At 38.5% G+C, this 21,179-nt stretch overlaps 2 protein-coding genes across 5 annotated transcripts in view; one reads left to right on the forward strand and one right to left on the reverse strand.

Moving 5' to 3' along the window:
- NT5DC3 (5'-nucleotidase domain containing 3) overlaps window positions 1-19,372 on the forward strand; it is a 29,270-nt gene extending 9,898 nt beyond the window's left edge. For all 4 annotated transcript variants that reach the window (XM_085228064.1, XM_085228071.1, XM_003202392.4 and 1 more), the window contains 13 exons: window positions 397-581; window positions 4,501-4,575; window positions 5,104-5,159; window positions 8,169-8,259; window positions 9,966-10,103; window positions 11,569-11,629; window positions 11,832-11,934; window positions 12,081-12,182; window positions 13,141-13,222; window positions 13,580-13,666; window positions 15,071-15,211; window positions 15,546-15,610; window positions 16,306-19,372. In XM_085228064.1, the coding sequence (XP_085084190.1) occupies window positions 397-581; window positions 4,501-4,575; window positions 5,104-5,159; window positions 8,169-8,259; window positions 9,966-10,103; window positions 11,569-11,629; window positions 11,832-11,934; window positions 12,081-12,182; window positions 13,141-13,222; window positions 13,580-13,666; window positions 15,071-15,211; window positions 15,546-15,610; window positions 16,306-16,567 (1,448 nt within the window). In that variant the 3' untranslated portion in view covers window positions 16,568-19,372. The remainder of the gene's footprint in view (window positions 1-396; window positions 582-4,500; window positions 4,576-5,103; window positions 5,160-8,168; window positions 8,260-9,965; window positions 10,104-11,568; window positions 11,630-11,831; window positions 11,935-12,080; window positions 12,183-13,140; window positions 13,223-13,579; window positions 13,667-15,070; window positions 15,212-15,545; window positions 15,611-16,305) is intronic.
- Window positions 17,505-21,179, reverse strand: part of STAB2 (stabilin 2) — an 80,038-nt gene continuing 76,363 nt past the window's right edge. The window contains exon 69 of the mRNA XM_085228049.1: window positions 17,505-20,761. Within this exon, the coding sequence (XP_085084175.1) occupies window positions 20,711-20,761 (51 nt within the window). The 3' untranslated portion in view covers window positions 17,505-20,710. The remainder of the gene's footprint in view (window positions 20,762-21,179) is intronic.

Consider the following 21,179-nt stretch of genomic DNA (forward strand, 5'->3'; position numbering starts at 1 on the left):
GAAGACAAAGCTCTCAGTGTAACAGTGATAACAACCCTCCACTTCTCAAACTCCGCCATGAATTTTCAACAGAATTATTAAATAAAAACGAATTAATGGAGTTAGCAAAAACATTGTGTATTGATTCTGGGGTTTTGTGTTAAGCGTGATCCGGAAACACATCTTCAGATCTACTTGATCTGTTTGAGGAAAGCCTTCAAATAAAAACGTTGAGTCAATGACAAAGTAGGGATAGCATTTTCAATAACATCATTTGGCTGAGGGTTAGATGATATATTAGTGTGAATCAGTTTAATAGATTCTGTTTTCATTTATCGATATTTAGAAGTCGCTGATGGTTTTCTTACTGAAACTGTGAGGCTGTTACAACTTTTTTTCCCTCTCCTCTCTTTGCAGAATTAGTTCCTTCAATTATGAGTAACATGCTGAACCCGGATGCCATTTTTTCAAACAATGAAATGAGCCTGTCAGATATTGAAATCTATGGGTTTGATTATGACTATACGTTGGTCTTTTATTCTAAGCATCTGCACACTTTGATCTTCAATGCTGCTCGAGATCTTCTTATTAATGAGCATAGGGTAAGTAAAATTATTAGGATTACAATAATTTTATGATTGAAGAGTGTAACAGGTCATTTCTAGTTGAGGGAGGTATAACTCATTCTTCTCATGCTTCGGCCCTGGCTTGGCTCCTTTGTAACACATTTCATGCAACAGCTAACATACAAACCACAGAAGTCCTGATTTATTCTCAGCTGCAGTTTTGAGCAGAGCACAATCTAGCAGCAGTCAGGGAACATTTTGTTTTCTTCTTTATTTATTTATTTTTTTAATTATTTTTATTTTTCACTTGGTGGTAGTAGTAGCTTTTTTTTTTCCACCTGATTGTCAGTTATTGGAGTCACCCCAAAATATAAGAATCTTCCAAGTTATTTTCAGTGTTTTATGCACTTCTGTGAGTGCAGTGATAGATTTCCATGCAGAATATTTTCAGCCTGTCTTCTTATGAGTTCTGTGGTTGTGCTGTATGCCTTTCTATGCTTTCAGCATTTCAGCCCAGTTACCTAAAGGGGCAGCGTGTGCAGTGGCACTGTAACCAGAGCTTGGATGTAAGAGACCCAAATAAGTGCTCAGCTCAGTGGTCCCCTAAGAGGGAGTGTGTATCTGCTGCTATCAAGTGGTGCATTTGTATCAGTTGCCTGTCAACATCCAGGCAGCTTAAAGGTGGGGTTGGGCATGGAAGATGCTGCTGTATGTCAAGAAGCAAGGAAGGAGATACAGATAGGTATTGGAGGGAAAAGGTCTAAAGCAAGTGTGGACTGGAGGAAGCATAAATAATTGCAGTGTAGGAATTGCAGGAAAATAAAAGGAAGAAATCTACAGGCTAAATTAATAAAACTGCATGCATATTTTATACAAACTAAGCTTGAAAGTAGAATAACACCATCCATTCATGTTTCAATCCAAAGGTTAGGAGCTATATATAAATAATCTATAAATATCTCTGCAAGAACAAACAAAACTTCACGGGCACTACAAGCATACACAATTTGATCCCCCTAAAATTTTGGCATGCTTTGGTAGCAATTTCTGTGGAATGAATAAATGCACTTTAGTAAAGACGTGGTTCTTGAAAGGGCCTTTAAGTAGCAGTAAGAGGACAATAAAAACATTACTCAGTTTTTATTATTGGATTGGATTCAGATAGTAAAGTTGATACTGCTTGTTGTTTCAGTAAGAATCTCTCACGCTGTAGTGAGTGAAGCTCCAATTAGCTTTTGAGACAGATTATTGAAATGTATAACCATAGAATCATAGAATGGCCTGGGTTGAAAAGGACCACAGTGATCATCTAGTTTCAACCCCCCTGCTATGTGCAGGGTTGCCAACCACTAGACCAGGCTGCCCAGAGCCACATCCACATAATCTTTTGGAGTTTGAGGGACAGCACTTTTTGTTAATACCAATTCCTTAATGATTTTCTCGATATTATCTGGAATTTTTTCCTAATGTTGGCATTGTCGATTATGATTGTGATAGCATGGAAGATGATCAATTTTGGTCATGGCAGTGTAAGGTAATTACTCAAAAATTGCAAAATACGTTGTAGGAGATGTGGAATTTTCAAATGTGCTCGAAAGAATAAATATGAATTTAATACTCATCTCATGGTTGGCAGCAAGTGTGGAATATAAGCTCTTGTTCTTGGGTTTGTGTATTCCCCAATGTACGGGCCTCGTGCCACCTTTTTCAGACTGCTGTTTAGTCCATATAATATATATTACCACTACCAAAAGTGGTGGTGAAGGGATAAGCAAACAGTGCTATTTTTATCATTATTTTGTTTGGCTTGTAAGGAGGCTTTAATTTGTGTGCCAGGTTGGGCTTAGTCTTTTGCTTGCATGTACTGGCACATGTGCAAAAGACAGCCTTCTGTCAGAATAAATTGAAGTAGTAAAGTCAAGCAGGCAGAAACTTTAAAAAGTCAAATTTCCTTGCTTATTCTTGGTGTGGCCACTTTAGGCACGTGCAGTACACTGTAGTCTTTAATTGATCACAGTCCATATCCTCTCTTGTGTTTTTTTTTCCCCTTCTCTTGTTTTGCTTCATGTTTCCTGGCCGGTTCTGCACATCTTCAGAAACAGTCTTTAGGGTTTCAATTCTTTTTTGAGATCACTATTCTTTGGAACCAAGAGTAGGGATGGCAGTTGAGAAGCTAAGAGAAAGTCCTGTGCTTGGTATGAGCACATCCTGTTTTCTTTAATTATAGGTGCCTATCTGCAGCAGTTGAAGAGCAAGTGCTCTTCTGCACAGATTAAAAGTCTGTTGGAAAAATTGGGATTTTATTGCTTTAAAAATAGCTTGCGCCTCTATTGAGGCTGCACAACTTATGTTTTTTTTTCCCCTCAGGCTTGTAGGCCAGCTGTATTATGTATGGAGGCTGTGTAGAGAAGTGGAGGGTGTGCCTGAGGTACATCGAGTTCTATGAGGTCCGTAGTGTGTGAAAAGGAAACGAAGAATCGCCTTTCAGGTGGTTAATCAAAGAAATGAGTTTTTTCAAGCATCGGAAGGAATGACAAACATTTTACCTTTTGAAAACAAAAGGACATAACCCCTAGCTTAAGGCACTTGCCTGAAATATAATTTTTTCATGCTTATTCTGTGTTTAAAGTATGATCACAATCAACTGAAAGTGGGCCGTTCTGATAGGTGGTATATTCTACCTATGCTCTATATAAACAACCTGAGGAAAGAATGCATGATACAGAACCTAACCCTTCGCATTAAAAAAAGTGAGCATATGTGAAAGTGCCCCCTCCAGGCTACTGATAGTAATTGTTTTCCCATCTATGCTGTAGATCAGGAAGAGATGAGGAAATTTAGTAAAAATGGATGAGTACTGCTTATTTATCAGTACATGGTTTTCTGGAAAAGCAAGTCTGTATCTACAGTGAAGCAACCTCCAGGAATAATACAGTTGGGTCACTGTGATGCTCTTCTAAAGTGACTCACTTGGATGGTGTTCAACACCATCCTTGCTTTGGGATCTGATCTGTGATGTACTGTGGGAGCTCCTGGCTCCACAGATGCAAGTCTGATGTTAATGCTATTGGTGTTCAGGTGTATCTTTTTTAAGATGTAGCATGGTGAATTTTTGGAGAAGGTGATTTTAAACCTTTGTTAATTGCACTGTTCTATTAAACCACTGACTGGGTGCAAAGTGTCTATGGGCCTGGCATGTCGTGTTGATCAGCAGCTGTGTCTGGTAGTATCACATGCTATGTGAAGTTCCTGGGTCTGCACTCTTGCCAACTTTGCTTTTTTTGAAGTCCCCTGCAAGTGAAAAGGCATAACTAATGGTAGCTGTCCTCCAGCAGACATTTTAGGAAGTCTGACTCCAATCCTGTGCCTGTGAAGAATAGTGCCATACTTTGAAATTGCTGACCTCAAATGTCTTCAGAAATTTTTGTTAGGATGAGATTGAGCATCTTGAATTCATAGACTGAGCTGTCTTCAGTTTGTCCTGCCAGAGTTCAGGAAGCACCTAGACAACACTCTCAGATATATGGTCTGATTTTTGGGGTGTTCTGCGTGGACTGAGGGGTTGGACTCAATGTTCCCTATAGGTCCCTTCCAGCTCGAGGTATTCTGTGTTTCTAAGCTTATTTTGTGGGAAAAATTCAGAGTACAAGGTAATTCAGCAGTTCAAATTTTAATTTAGTTTATTTTCATGGTTGCATCTATTAAAATCTCTGATCAGAAGACTAATGTTCACAGTTAATTAAAAGGTGGATGTTCAAGTGCTGTGCTTGACTTGGATTTAAAATATTGGCTTGTCTCACGCTGTGTGTATGTTCCTGTGAGTCTCATCAACTTATTTAAAAGCTCTTCTAATGGCTAGCAGGAATGAGAAGCAGATAAACCATAGGCTTTTTGAATTATGCAGAAACAGTTTTTAGGTTTTCTTAAAAATCAATTTTATTTTCTCTTCTCTTAGTATCCTGCAGAAATAAGGAAGTATGATTATGATCCGAATTTTGCAATAAGAGGACTTCATTATGATGTGCACCGGGTATGTATAAGTATCTTTGTTAAGAGTTACATAGTGTTGAAAACCTAGCCAAAGAAAATGAATGAGTCTCTGAAGTCTTCTAATCTCTCATTCTGTGTTGTGTAAGGATTTTGTTAAATGTTTTCCTTTTGCTGTGAGCTTTATTATTATTATTATTATTATTATTATTATTATTTTTAATCTTATGTAGAAAGTGTTCTGGGTGTTTTGTGGGGGGAGGAGTACAGCAGAACGAAGTACGCTGCTGTTATTAGAAAAAGATACTACTTCATGACTAAGTTCAGGACACTGGATGTTTGGTGACTTTGCAGGCCCTGTGTTGAAATCATTAATGAAGTATTTTGAAATCATTGATAATGTATTTTGGAAGCAATAACAGTGGTTGAAAGGAAGGTGCTCAGTTGGTCTGGAACCAGAATGGTTACAGATAAAACTGCTCTCTTTCTTTCTTTTTTTTTTTTTGTTAAAGAGTTCAGTTTCAGGTAGTTGACATGCAGTTAATGTTGACTTTTTTTTTTTTCTTGCAAGGCGTTATTAATGAAGATTGATGCTTTTCATTATATACAGCTAGGAACAGTGTACAGGTAGGTAAAATTATTGCCTGTATTAATAAGAAACCAAGTATAGTCTTGTTTTTGAATCTTGTAGTTGCCTTTATTAGTGCACACCTTGACCCGTTTCAGGAACAGTGCACTGAAAAAGCACAGGCATGAATGAGTACTGGAGTCTTACTGGAGGGGGCTTCTTTGTACCTCTGTGTATATACATAGACACTAGCACACATTTACTAGCTCAGTACAGTACAGCTTATTTTCGCAGCCCAAAGCTGGTGATGCTGGCAAGCTGGTTGGTCACATAGTGCTGAGTCACTTTGTTTCCGGCTGTTAAATTGTGCTGAAAGACATCTAAAAATACACTGACTTCTCCACTGGTGCTTTCAATGTAAACAATTGCTGCAAGGTGCCCGTTAGCATGTCTTTAGCATGGCTGCAGATACGCTTAAAAGGTCTGGCTGTATTTGCACAGAGCTTTCAAGCTTAGACACATCGTTCTGCAAGTGTGATGTAGTGGAAGCTCAACCACTTTGTGTCCACACAGTGTGACACACACAGTGACGCTCAGTGAGTGTGCTGAGTTCATGTCCCATTGGCAGTCTCTGTGCTGTGCTTTCTTGCATAGCATAGTCTTAGTGTAAGTGATTTTTTTCTATAAGAGTCTTTAGCATGGCTTGCATTGATGAAGCAATACATGCTTGATTAATGTGAATGCCAACTTAATGCTGTACTTTAATCAACAAGCCTGGGTACGTTTCTTAATTTCACTGGACAAAAAGTTTTCCTTTGGGACCAGAAGACAATGCTGCAATGAGGTGATTTACTGTGAGGGCTAGTGTGTAAGTGTGTATGGTTCTGTGAAATAATGGTGCACTCATTACTTCTTGTTTTGCCAGCTGGACAGGTAGGTACACAATTCAGTCATAAAAAGGAAACAAGATGTCAAGGTCAAGCATTAGGCTGATACTGACAATGTAGTGGCTGTGTAAAGCTGCCAAACTGTGTTCTGTATGCATCATCATCGAACTCGTAATGCAGCTTCACACCATTTGCTTGTGACCTATTTATGCTATATATTTTGACAGTCGACACCTGTTGCTGTTTCTTTTTTTCTAAGCCCTACATTAACAATATCAGCCTAGAGCCAGCACATAATGGCTTATAAAGAAGATTCCAAAGAGATGTTGAGATTTCCTGAAGAGTTAATGTGTTGCCTTTCACACCCAAAGCCATTCTGGACAGACTTCTTAGCCACATGTATTGGTACTCGAGTCTTTGTGAGAGTGAGTGAAAACTATCATTTCACTCATATACTTTCTTAGTTTTAGAATAAGATTACCTTTCTCTTATGTACCAGCATAGATAGACAGCAAATGACAGCAAAGCTCTGTAGTTCTTTAGCTTTAACCTCCTATGTGCTTTGTGTATTTGTTGGCCAATTATACTGCTGAAAATAGTTGGACTTGCCCAAGTATGAGACCTTGCACTGAGAGCTTCTGAGCAATTCTGGTATTGTTTTAATAATGCCCATTTTCAAGGGCAGCAATGGAAGCACTACTTTAGATGAGCTATGATGCTTTTAGTGCTATGTTTTGAGTGGAATAAAATAAACTTAGTTATACAGCTAGACTGTGAACTTTGTCAAGACTATGGATTTTTTTAGAAAGACTGGTGTATTGCTTTACCAAAAGTCTTTTCTCCTCTCTGGATTTTGCAAATGTTTGTCTTCTCTCTTGATTTGCACTTAAATAGTTACTTTTTTAAAAGAGTGCTTTTCTTAGCAGTACTTAAGTACTATTTGGCATAGCTGTCTGTAGAGTAGAACCTGAGTCAATCTGGTAGTATTGCTTTGTGTACATTTAAGAATTTTGTTGCATTTCTTTCTGTTTCTTGATGTGGAGTAGATGACAGTGAATAACTTCTTAATATATATATTTTGTAATGTAGATAAGTGCTTTGTTCTTGTACAATACTAACTTGAATGCTGTAGTTTTACCAGCAGTAGCATGGAGCTATATGTAAGTCAATGTAGCATTGAAAAGAGCAGTATGGGAGCTGGTTGATAAGGACCTCTGTTACCACAGCAGCTTAAATGTCATGCCCTTCTTCTGCAAGCCTAATATGAACTCTAATAATGGCAACACTGGCTTATTTAGTTGTTTAAACACTTTGGGATGAGACCAAGAAAAGGAGTCACTGAAATCAACTATCTTGCTTATAAGGCTGCAGGAGAAAAAACAAAACAACCCACAAACATAAGTAGACTTGGAGTAAATGATCTGATCCGACTTCTGTGTTCTTCAGTTTTAAGCAAAAGCTCCCTGTCCTCACCCTCTATTTACATTTCTTCTGGTGAGGATTATTGTATTTATTCAGTGTTTTAGGTGCTTCAACACAAGACACTTGACATTATAAATAATCAAAACCAACAGAAATACCAACTCAATCCCAAAACGTGGAAGCATTAATATTTTAGTGTAGTTGGTAGAGAAACTCTGGTGATATGTCTTTGTTTTCTGCTTGTTATTGTTCTTCTGTATTTTAATTATTCGTCAACAATCCTTCAAGTAATTTTAAATTTTGGGAAACTAAATTGTTGATACAGTTTAAACTCTTACTTAGAGATTGTGTGTGTTCCTCTTTCCTTGAGTCTTCAAGGTCATAATGTAGAGTAGTTTGGTTTACACACTATCACATCATCAGTGCTTTAAGAAACAAAAGCAGAGTGAGGAATTACTTTAAGAAGTTGGAAGCTCTAACTACTTTCTGTAAGCCCCTGAGGCAGAGTTTCAATGGCGACTAATTAGCCTTTTTTCCTCTTAAGAAAGTAGGAGACTTAAATTTGGAATGCCTTTGGCATGCGTCAGCCTGTTAAAATGTTACTTCTGTAAGGAGAGATGCTGTTTTAACTTAGACTAGTGTGTTCCTATGACATTGGTATTTCAGTAAGCTCCAGATTTAAGTGCCAATCTGATAGATTATTATTCAGTAATTACTTCAGAATTTTGTGTGACTTTTGAACCTTTTGTTGTTCTCCAGAGGCCTCAGTGTTGTCCCAGATGAAGAAGTCATTGCAATGTATGATGGTTCCCATGTTCCCTTGGAACAAATGAGTGACTTTTATGGAAAGGTAAAAATACTAACTGCTGCTGTTTACAGATGGAATTATCTTTTTTTTTTTTTTTTAATGGAGTGGTGTAGGGTTTGCATTTTTGTTTTTGTTCCTACTGTTATATTTTCCTCAATATCTGGTTGAATTATAGTGTTAGATAAGAAGCTTTCTCTCTGATGTGACAAATACCCATTTTCTACTACTTGCATTGATTTCTTTTTACTGTTCCCTTGCCCAGTCATACGTACAGAAGTAGAATATTGAAAAGTCAAGTGACTTACTCAGTTGCATAGCAAGTCTGATAAAGGCTGGGAAGTGAACCATGTCTGATGCCTTACCTTCAACTTAAAATTCCCATGTAATTCTCACTTGTGGTCTCTGGAGCAGCTGCACCAGTTCTGAGTATCAGCCTGGAACTCCTTATAGGGTACCTTGGTCTTCAGTGCTATTCTTACGTTGATCTTGAAAAGGAGGGTGACAGGACAAACTTAGACACAAGTGGTTCCCTCTGAACATCCGGAAACGCTTTTTCTCTTTGTGTATGAGTGTGACTGAGCATTGTTACGTGTTGCCCAGATAGATTATGGAGTCATTTCCTTGGCCATCTTCCTAAGCCTCTTGTCTGTGCTCTTGGGCAACCTGCTGTAACTGTCCATGCTTGGGCAGAGGGTTGGACCAGGCAGCCTCCAGAGATTCATTCTAGCCTGAGCTATTCTATAGTCTTGACCAGTATGCTGTTTTGAAGAAAGATACCTGGTTGTTTCACCCTCTTAAATATTCCTGTACAGTGAGATCCTCTACTTAAACGAAAATTAGCCATAGTTACAACTTTTGTGGAGTAGATGTCTGTTCTTATACTAGTTATTGTAGATACAGCATTCTATCTCTTTTCAGGAAGGCAAATTGTTTTGCAGTCACAGAATCACAGAACCGTAGGGGTTGGAAGGGACCTCCAGAGATCATCGAGTCCAACCCCCCTGCCAAAGCAGGCTCCCTACACCAGGTCACACAAGTAGGTGTCCAGGCGGGTCTTGAGTATCTCCAGAGAAGGAGACTCCACGACCTGCCTGGGCAGCCTGTTCCAGCGCTCCATCACCCTCACCATAAACAAGTTCTTACGCACATTTGTGCGGGACTTCCTATGCTCCAGTTCCTGGCCGTTTCCCCCTGTCCTGTCTCCACACGCTGCTGAGAAGAGTCTGGCCTCGCCACTCTGCCCCCCACACCTTAGATATTTATAGACCTGGATCAGGTCCCCTCTCGGTCTTCTTTCTCAAGGCTAAACAGACCCAGTTCACTTAGCCTTTCTTCATAGCCTTTCTCTCCCAGTTCTAGGTAACATTGTGTCAAAATGCAAACAAAAAAAAAAACATTTCCTTCTCCCCTGCCCCATAACAGTGCTGCTTGCTTGTAGAATTGTAGACATCCAACAAAGAGGTCTCTAAATACTTCTTTTGACTTAGCTGTGAACACTCTTTTATGTGCTCCTGAGATAAAATATTGTTCTTAAAGCAGTAGTTCTTCATGGTGAATTTTCAGAATAAAGCCAATGCTTTCATCAGTTACTTTACTGAAAGTCTATTTATTCAAAAAGAATCCTAATACAGTGAGAAGAGTGGTTGCAAAGGCTGAGCATTTGCAATTAATCTGAATTTTTTCTATTAATGGAAGTGCTCCAATTTGAGAATCAATGTCTGACCATTTTTATTTTTTTTTATTTGTAGAGCTCACAAGGAAATACAATGAAGCAATTCATGGATATATTTTCCTTGCCAGAGATGACACTCCTTTCCTGTGTGAATGAGTATTTTCTGAAAAACAACATAGACTATGAGCCTGTTCATCTGTACAAAGATGTCAAGGTACTAACTTTGAAGATTTAGGTAAAGCCATACATTTGTGTGTCTTGTTTGTGAGCATCTCACAAAGCTCATCCTGCTGCATTAATTCCAGTGAAATACCTCAACTCTAGGTTTTGTATGGAGTAGTTATTGCTATAAGACTATAAATGTCAGCACAACGATAGTAAGCCTTGGGGGGAAAAAAAGCAGTACTTGGGCAATTTATTTTAAAAGTCATGTTCTGTGGTAGTTATTTTTTCTATAGGTTTGGGGGGTGGCTAAGAGGAAAGTGAAGAAGCTCTCATATGTCAGTAAAGCTTCTTTTGCTTATTATTGAAGGTATACTTTTCTTGCTAGCAGAATTGTAAGAGGCTATGGGGAAATCCATGGAATGTCTATCTGTGCTGCCTCTATATCTTTATTAGCATGTGATAATTTTCTGTCTCTTGCTTTTGGCATATCTCTTCTTGCCTGTTTACCTCTTTTCCTCCTCCAAAAAAGTATGGTAATAATGATTAGAATAACTTGACTATCTTGATTCCTGAAGATGTACACTACAGGGATGCTAAAGTTGTGTTTTGAATACTTAAGAACAGAAAAGGCCACTCCCAACTTGATGATTTTTGACTATGTGAACTTGCCATCCAAACCCTTCTTGTAGCCTCTTCTGTGTAGCTAAGTGTATGTGATAGGCCTGAATGTTGAACTTCTAATCCTTCCATCCCTCCTAATTTTTCCTCCTGCCTACAGGCATGTAGTCAGAAAGGTAGTTTCGGTGGCTTCTGCTGAAACATTTGTAGAAACTTCCATACGTTTAACTGTTCATCATTACCAGCTTCTTTGAAGCTGTCTAAGTGACTTCTTAAAGAATTTGTGGGCTATACATAGTGTAAGTGCCAATATGGCAGTGTCACTGTCCTAAATGAAGCATTCTGGTGCAGAGCCAGCTCAGAAGAGATGCCAAATAAATGCCTCAGAGCTCCTTTTGGCCCCTTGCTTAAGGATTTAGCTTCTTTTGCCTGTTCAGTTTTTTTGTTTGTTTGTTTTTGTTTTGTTTTGTTTTTTTTTTTTAAATTAGGGCATTAGGGAGTGATGATAATTTAAAGCCTGAATTACAGCTTCCCCTTAGCCCAAGGAAAGGAATGTATTTTGCTCCACAGGACATCAGAAAGCTGTGATTGATGCCTTGGCTTCTGCATAGGGCTTTCACCCTAACTCCCCCCACCTCCCTTACCCTTCTGAGCTCTCTGTCACAGTTGTTACAAGCCCATTTCATACTTCCTGAAAGTATGAAGGAGTTTTCTAGAAGAACAAGCTTACTTTGTCTAGTGGTAGTGTATACGTAATGAATATCACGTGGCATTTCTGTGAAGCTGAAAAGGAAATTCAGGGAATGCAAGTGTTATAAAAGCAAATTATTACTATGCAGTTTTTCATACTTGAAAAGCTCTTGCAGTTCTTCAATGCTCTGTTGATTTCCTGACAGGATTCAATCAGAGATGTCCACATCAAAGGAATAATGTATAGAGCAATTGAAGCAGATATTGGTAAGTACTAATGACATCATCTTTCAAGGCTTTTTTTCCTTAAGGAAGCCAGAATGGTCAATACATTATTTAAGACTGCAATTTCTAAACTTATCTAGAGTGCCTCTATTAAGTATAGCCTCACACTTGGAACCTTTGTTGAACACAGAAAACTGTTCCCTTGAGAAACTTGAGATTAACTTTTTTTCCTTAATCTTCACAGAGAAATATATCTGTTATGCTGAACAAACTCGTGCAGTATTAGCTAAGCTGGCTGATCATGGCAAGAAGATGTTTCTTATCACAAACAGTCCCAGCAGTTTTGTGTAAGTGAAGTCATTTTCAGTTTGACTATGAATTTATAAAGGATGAAGGATGGGGAGAGTGAGATTGAGTGTAATGTATCACATTGCACTAATAACAGTTGCACTTCTGTTACACTTGGCTGTTAATAACCCTCTGCCCTTTTCAGGGACAAAGGCATGAGGTTCATAGTTGGCAAGGACTGGAGGGATCTCTTTGATGTGGTCATTGTGCAGGCTGATAAGCCAAATTTCTTCAATGATAAGCGAAGGTGGGTATTCAGTAAAGACAGTTTCAAGCAGCTTGTTCAGTATAAGACTATAAAGCATGTTATGTAGTATTTTGACTCTGGTATGATGTAAAATGAAGTTGTATTTCATGAGATCCTGTTTTAAGGTCATTACAAAATACAGGAACACCCCTTTCTGATGTCCAAATGTTACCATTTCTTATCTGAGAAAGTTCCAATAGCTAATAGAGGTCTAATCTGGACTGAGTTAGCCACAGAGGCTGTTTTTAACACCTTAACGTGTAGTTTGGTTAAATGTTCCTCTAAACTTGGGAACTGTTGGTACATTTCAGAATATTTTTATTGCTTGTGGTTTTGTTTAGTCACATATAGTATTTAAAGGGCAGGCTGGCTGACAGGCTGTAATATTTGGACTGCTTATTCACTTAAGTGAGCGCATTGTAATGTGTAAGCACTTCTGACACTTGAAAAAGATCTATTCCTTTATATGTACTTACTTTGAAAATGAGATAGAAATGGGATTTTTTTTCTCCTTTGCTCTGTTTTCCATTTAATTACAAAGCCATTATTGTTGTCCTTCCAGCCCTTAGTTCAGTGCTGCCTTCCTCAGTCATTCAGTTGTACAAAACGAGATACTGGGCAAGTTTTTAAATATTTTCATTCTTTTTTGCATTCTTTCCTTAATGGCAGATCACTGACACTTTCCCTCCTCTGTCTGGGGAGGCTGATTCCCTGCCTTAGTTCAGCAGTTGTTCTTAAACTCTTATAGATGTCATCAGCATACTGCATAGAAACATACACCTGCCTAGAGCTGAAGTTTTACAGCTTTGCTTTTCCTCTTGCAAAATATTCAGTTGCTATAAAGTGTGTTTTCCTTTTGAAAGATGAGCATTTTTCATACCAGAATACTTGTAGAAATCTTGTAGGAATTCTATCACACTTCACAACAGTGTAATAAATGTGTATAATTCTATTCTAGACCATTTCGGAAGGTGAATGAAAGGGGAGTGTTGCTTTGGGACAAAATCCACAAACTGCAGAAAGGCCAGATCTACAAACAGGTACACTTTCAGTGACTTCCCACACTTCCAGTTCAGATTTAATACCAATTTCCTAGAGTCCCAAACGTCTTCAGCTATCACAAAGACTTGGAAATGATTTTTAAGGTTATATTAATAATTTAAATAGTTTGAGTTGATCGTTGGTATTGTATCCCTGCTGTATACTTGCCTCTTAAAGTGCATATGAAAAGTAAGGGTATTACTGAAATGGCATTACTGAAATTTGGGATTCATAATCCATAAACTGAGGACAAGACTCTTGATATAGAAATATTTTTAAGTGCATACTGAATTTCTTTCTCTTGCCTGTGACAGTGCAAGTTGCATGCTGTCACAATGTCTGTGTTGTTTCTGTAGGGCAACTTGTACGAATTTCTGAAGCTGACTGGTTGGAGGGGCTCTAAGGTGCTCTACTTTGGTGATCACATCTACAGTGACTTGGCAGTGAGTAGCTTACTCTCATGAAACAGGATGAAGGCTGAGTCTGTTTGTGCTCCTTTCTTCTTCCACAATTATTCAGTAGAATGCTCTTTAATGAGAAGTTTCTGAATACAACAAAATCTGAGTTGGTAGTAAGCCATTTTGCTTTTCTTTCATTAAAGAAAACTGATGCCGTGAAAGGCTGTTCGTGCTTTCCACCTGACTTGTAGCATTTAACTTTCTTACAGCCCAGGGATTCATAGAATGGCTTGGTTTGGAACGGACCCCAAGGATCATTGAGTTCCAACCCTCCTGCCACAGGCAGGGCCACCAACCTCCATATCTAATACTAGACCAGGCTGTCCAGGGCCCCATCCAACTTGGTCTTGAATACCTCCAGGGCCGGGGCATCCACAACCTCTCTGGCCAGCCTGTTTCAGCACCTCGCCACTCTATCTGTGAAGAAATTCTCCCTGACATCCAATCTAGACCTTCTTTCCTTGAGCTTAAACCCATTCCCCCTTGTCCTACCACTAAGGGGGATGGAGTCTGTAGTCGTGATCCAGATACTGATTGTGTCAGATGTAGTAGGAAGTAAACATGGACATCCCAATATACAGAATGTAGCTGATCTGGATGACACTTGCTACCAAGTATAATAGGAACTGAATGAACTTCTGTCTTGAATGATAGGTGGCAATCCTTCTGTCACTAATTGTAAGCTGACATTCTTCCCAAGATCTTGTGAGGTTTGCAGACCTGTTTTCCAGGTCTTCTTACTACCTTACCAGCAAATATACTGCTTACTGTCACATCAAAATAAGTTACCATCACTTAACTCTTCTGTAATTGATTGCATATAAATACCTTTACAAATGTGAGCCAGCAATGTGGTGATAACGTGTTTCAGCAGCAGATGTAAATATTTTTGCCCCAGTCTGCTTTTAAATAGAAAAGTAAGCCTGAATGTTTCAGAGGGCTCAGAGTCAAAGGGAGGAGAAGGCTGGTGTGCTCTTTGTGCTCCTTTTTCCATTGTGCCAGCTAGCAGTTGTCTCACGTTGCAATCATGAGGAGAAACTTGAATAGCTGGAAACATACAGTTTCCCCTAGATGCTTCTGACAGCAATGCAATCTCATCTGTAAGAAGAATTTCCTACTGTTTCCTTTAAACCTAATGAATTAGTTTTATATGCAGCTTCTCATATTTTTTTCCTCTCTGAAAATGTGGATTTGGAACATACTCTAAAATTAAAACCTATTGCATATTGACACAATTAGGTTCTGCAGTTTAATGTCTGCTAATGCAGAAGAAGCAATTAATTTGAGTTAATACCCTTTGGAATAAAGAATGCTCAAATTCTTCAGTGTTTAAGTAGATGTGAGTGTTATTTTTTCTTTCTAACTGCATTTTTAATTCTTGGTAAATAGGATTTGACCCTGAAGCACGGCTGGCGCACTGGTGCAATTATCCCAGAGTTACGATCAGAGATTAAAATCATGAACACAGAGAAGTACATTCAAACCATGACCTGGCTGCAAACTCTGACAGGATTACTGGAACACATGCAGGTTTGTTCTGTGTATGTGTAATCAGTTCTGTATAGCTGAAGGGATCCAGCCAAGTTTCTAAATGCTGGATATTAATGTTGTAAGTACCTTCTGTCTTACTGAAGTTTCACAGTTCAACTACAGATAAATGTAATCACTTGCAATGATAAGAGTTTTCTCATAATCTTAATACCTTTTTCCACTGGTTGCTCTGGATTGATTCCTGCTTTCAGTTGATTAAAACATGTTGACTTCTGTATAGTGATCCCGGAAGCGTTGTTCTTGTCCTATTAGGTGTATTAATGGACAGGTTCATTGATGAGGGTATCCTTTGTTACCTGTCATCACGTTTCAGGTTCACCGTGATCCTGATTCACAAATGATTTTAGAAGAATGGAAGAAGGAAAGAAAGGAGATGAGGTAAGAAGGAGGAGCTAAACTATTTGCAGTATTCTTCATGGTAGCAAAGGGTTTGATGGGATGTCTTGCACAGGTTTATCTAGAATTTGAAAGTGAATGAAATAGGAGTAAAGCTTGCTGGAGACTATTAAACTCATCTTCAAATTAATTCCTGTTAAGTTTTTTGTGTATGTTAAGCTAAACTTTATTTTTTAGTCTTTTATCTCTGGGATAAATAGATGCCATTAGGATTTAGATAAAGGCTTATTTCATTACCTCTAGAAGTGAAAGCTTTTGATATGCCATTTTTCTGAAGAAGTTACTTTCCACTGCTTTTAGTTGGAGAAATATGAATCATAGAATATCCTGAGTTGGAAGGGACCCATAAGGATAGAGTCCAACTCCTGGCTCTACACAGGACCACCCGAAAATCAGACCATGTGTCTGAAAGCACTGCTCAAATGCTTCTGGAGATCCAGCAAGCCCTGTGTCAGAACTTCTTTTCACTGCTGTGGTGACTGTTTCTGGGCCATGTATGTGCAAGAGATGCAAACATTTCTTACATTGTGCATTTAAGTGGCTTGAAGCAAAATGGCAAGAATGTAACATGGATGACAGATTATAGGAACTGCTTGCTTTGGATTCTGGAGAATAGTTGGTGTAAAGAGATGTGTGCAAGTGTGTTCCTTTCATTCTTTTTCTCTTTTGGGGGACAGGGAAATGAACAGGAATTTCTTCAACGCACAATTTGGAAGCTTGTTCAGAACAGATGAGAATCCCACTTACTTCCTCAGACGTCTCTCTAGATTTGCAGATATCTACATGGCATCACTGAGTTGTCTCTTGAACTATGAGCCTGATTACACATTTTATCCAAGAAGGACTCCTTTGCAGCACGAACTTCCTGGCTGGTCAGACCAGCTGTGTACTGGTACATTCAGAATACCCTTCCTACAAGAGACAGTTCAGGTCAAATAAGCACTTGCCTTGTTCTCTCTAAAATGGGCTAATTTGTTTTTTTTTGTTTTGTTTTGAATATAGATGTATTTTAAGTCACTTAAATCATTACCTTGATTTAGATGTAATTCATACTTGTTCTTATAAGCATTGTACTTATTTTCTCTCCTGCTCAGAGATGCGAAACCTGTTCTTACGCACAGAGGATATGCTGGACTGCTGAAATAGTTGTGGGCTGGGTGGAAGGAAAGGCTGCCTTTATTTCTTGGTTTGAAACTTGGATCTACAGCTATGTGATTTAGAGAGAGCTATGCTATCCCTTCAGATCTCTAGCTGCAGTCTGCAATAGCTCTTGGCACTCAAAAGCATAAATCCAGTATCAGTATTGCAGTGGTATGCAATTACCAGCCAGTTTATGGTGAGATTGAGAGAGATGGTGTGAGCATTTTAACTTTGTGTTGCATGTAGCCAGCATGTTACCTGTAACTGATGTAACTGGTATGGTACGTGTGTGCATCTCTGCTGCACTGTGATGGCTGCCATACAGGCATGCTCAGGTGGATGGGCTCTTTTCCTGCCTGTACATCTGTGCTTAGCTGTAGGTGGACCTGAGCCAAAGCCTGACAGCAATGGGAAGCTTGGGCTGCTTCAGCTTCCTTCTGTTTGTTTTTAGACATGTTTCTTAGTTTTTAAACAAACTAAATATCCGTTCTGTGGTAATAAAGCCATTTCACGAGGTCTAGCAGGATGCATTTCAAAGCGAAAGCAGAATTCCATCAGACTTCAGATCGATCCAAAATGCTGCTTTTTACATTTCTAAGTGTCTTACAGTGGCATACAATGCAGTTTAGGAGCTTCCTTGGAGAGAATGTATTTCACGTAGCCTTCAGTAATGGGCATCTGCATTCAATAGTACATACGCACAATGGGTAAATGAGTTGGAGGGGGGGTGGAGAAGTATATAAAGAAAAAAAAAGGAAATCCAGAGTTAACTGGTGGCTTTTTTTTTTTTTTTTTTTTTTTTTTTAGCCAAAACCCCCAAAGCTGAACTGGGGGTGATGGACAATTTGTATCAAGTGAAACAACTTTGACTGTGCAGGTGAGAAGTTTTATTGAATTACTAAAATTGGAAGGAAGACATGAACACAAACTTTGGGTGGCATAAATGTTCCAAAGATTTGAGCTGAAAAATCTCTATTTTGCACAAGGAAAAACATCTGTTGATGTGTTTCCTCAAAGAGGCACTTTATAGAACTGCTATATGGTTGTTTTTAAATTGGGATGCTTTCTTTTCTCTGCATCCAAAAGAAAGCTTTCTTTTTTTCTATTTTGTTTTCTTAAGTGGTGCTTCCTGCTTCAGCCATCTTAGCATATAAGAGATTTAAAGGCTTTCAAATTTTAATTAAGGTTTCTTTTGTAAAAGCATGACAATTAACAAAATATACATAGAGTTTGGTATCCTTCATTTTAGGACATCATTTGTTTCCTATCGTGATTGTCAGGTAGACAAACTTTTGGTGACCAAAAGTTTTCCTGTTTGTTTTTAACTAGTCTTATGTATACGGATCTGTACTGAATTCAAGGTGTGATATCAAGATATCTTGAATGTTTTTTAAAAGCATATTTGCAAAGTAATGAATGTATTTTAATCTAGCGTGCACAATTTCATATGCAGTTTTCCTGTATGCTTGAAATCAGTCTGAAAGCCTGGAGATGTGCTTGTGGATTTTCTGTTTGTGGTTTCAAACTTGCAATACTCCTGAAGTGTGTGTTTAAACAGATGAGTGTACCTGAAATGAGGGAGCTCATCTGACAGTCCTGCTGTTCTGGGGAAAGAGAAAAGATGATTTAGCAGAGTTAGTTAGGCATTATCAGGACAGGTGTTGGTGGGGCTGTGCAAGAGAACTTAGCAGAGTTTGATAATACAAGCTGTTCTGTGAGCTGAGCTCTGGGGCTGGAAGTTTGCCTTGGGTTCCTCATCATCATGCTCAGCTAGAAGTGAACTTGGTGTTACTCAATATAGCACCTTTCTTGTTCCAGAGATCTCAATGCACTGTTTAAAATAATAATAATAAAAAAAAAATGTGCTTCGTCTTGCTACCAGTAATTAATAGTACTGTTACTGAGTTCTGCGTTATTGAATTTAATAATGGTTATAGCTCTGATGTCGATTTCTTGGAATCTGACCAGGAGTCAGTTTGTTTGCCCAGTTTTCCCATGACACCAAGGAATGGTTGGATGATGTTAGCCACGCACTGCCCATCTTGTTTCAAGACACTTGTCTCCTCTCTTACCTTAAAAATCCATCCAGTGTCTGTACAAAGCTACCTGACAACAGCTAGCTGAAATAAACCTTGTTTATATTGCATGACTTCTTGAAATAAACAGCACTGCATGACGAAAAATTAATTATGGGAGAGTCATGTTCTTTTAAAACTATATACAATTTGAGTTTAAGTGGGAGCCCTAAAATGTAGTATTTATTTTTCACTGCTAGAATGTTAGTCTTTTAAAAATGTCTTGCATTTTTATAATGATTTCAAAGAACTGGAGCTGTATACCTCTGTGTTCTCTGCATTATTTATTTGAACCCTTCATTACTGACTTCAAAAATTTTTGAGTGCACTGAAAGGGCAATGTCTGTTTCTATTTGTTTTGGGAGTACAGTTTGTTGGAACACTGAAGTAAGAATAATTTTTTTTTTCTGTTCTATCAAAAACTCAAAGAGAATCGATAGTCTGGTAAAAGAAGAGTTTAATGAACTGTGGAAACATTTTGTGATGAAAATATTTAATGATTACTACAAAAATAAATGCTTGAACTTTATCTTCTGGTCCCTATGAGTGTTAATTTTTTTTGGTAATGTGGGAGGAGGAAAGAACATGAATTATATTGCTACAAAACTGGCTAAGGAATACTCCCTTAAATGTGTGTATTTTATGGGTGTGTCTTAATTTTTTTTAAAATATTTCTAGGGAAGTTCAAGAAGACATGTCTATAGGCACAAGAGCAAATCCTAGGGAAATCAGCCTGTGGCCTTCCTTCAGTTATATATTTACACACGAGGTTCCCTTGGCTGTCCTTGGTAGTTGTCATCAGCCCTGGCTTATCCTGACAGGAGGTAACCTGGGGATATTCTCAGAGGGAATGAATGTGTCCCTGCAGTGCTGTCTTTCTCCTTGTCCTTCCCACATGTAGCAAATATGCTGCAGGTGAATATTACTGCTGTTGAGCAATAGCATCCTCCTTTCCTTGCTGTTTTGTAGTTTCTGTCAGTTGATTCACTTGTAATAGAAAGGTGAAAACAGCAGCTGCTGTTACAGCATTGACTGAATGACAGCATGTGTGAAGAAGCAGATGTCTTCTGTCAGACCTGAAGATATGAATGTGGTTGCAGATGCATTCATCTTCGTTGGCTACTTTATCACAAAAATGGCTCAAGCTCAAACGTGTTTCTATTTTAATACTCGCATATAGCAACTTTAGCAAGAAGTACAGCTATACTTAATATTGCCCTTTGTAGAGTGACACGAGATATAAACCAAGCTCAGGAAAGCTGGAAATGCTGGAGCAGGCAACTGAGGCAGATGTTACAGTTTTTACAGGAAAGGATACTGGCACAAAAAAAAGAAAAAAAAAATCCAACCAAAAACTATGCTTTTGTTTTGTTTTTGTTTAAAACTATGGATTTAACACACGTTCTGTTTCATGGCAGCTGGCTGTAGTTGCAACTGAGCCAAAACAAAGGCAAAGCTGGAATAGTAGCAAATTTAGGATATTTGCCGACTTATCACCCTTGTGTGTTTGAGGCAATTTAAAATCCTGTACAAAGAACAAAAGCAGGGAGATAAGAGGCCAGTGAAAGTCCTGTGCTTTTTGTAGAGAAATAAGTGCCTCTTTTCCCTTGGACAGTTGGAGAATTGAGCCTCACTTTGGCATTTAGCACTCAGAGTTGATATTTCTCAGCCAGTGTTTCTGAGGTTGGTAACTTTGCAAATCCTACAGTCTGTGTGTTAAACAAGGCTGTACTCTTATGCTTTGGTTTTTAATTTATAATGAGATTTTATTCCCTGACAGTCGTAGGTGCTGTGGTTCTCCTCCCCTTCCCCCAGTAAATGTAAATAGAAATGTATTCTATAACTGACTAATGCCAAGCTGAGTCTTTTAATTCTGATCATAAGGGCCACTCATCACAAGCTGCTGGTCATCTGAATCCTATAAAACAGAAGGGAAAACAAATCAGACTAACATCATGCATGTGAAACTCACATTTTTGGAAAATTTATCCACATAGATGGAAGTTTGGAACTTCCATTTTTGCACTGAATAAGCCTTTTTACTGCATGCAAAAAGACTACTCTGCTTTTTAGTTGCTGTGTGTACATGAGAGTCTTGCTAAATTGGGCCATTGAGGCTATCCAGATGATTCAGTCTTACCCAGATTTTCCTTCTCTTGTTTCCCACCCCCCTTCTCACCACATCTCAGGCACTGTACAGAGTGCTAGCGTGACATTCAGCTGCATTTGCAGCAAAGAGAAGACAAAACTGAAAGGCTTTTAAGTTTGTATAGACATGTCACAGCACAATTTGAAGTCCAATTTAGTTTGGCTCTCTTTGGAAGCAGCTGCAGCCT

The sequence above is a fragment of the Meleagris gallopavo genome, chromosome 1, assembly GCF_905368555.1.
Source record: "Meleagris gallopavo chromosome 1, MGAL_WU_HG_1.1, whole genome shotgun sequence".
NCBI lineage: Eukaryota > Metazoa > Chordata > Aves > Galliformes > Phasianidae > Meleagris > Meleagris gallopavo.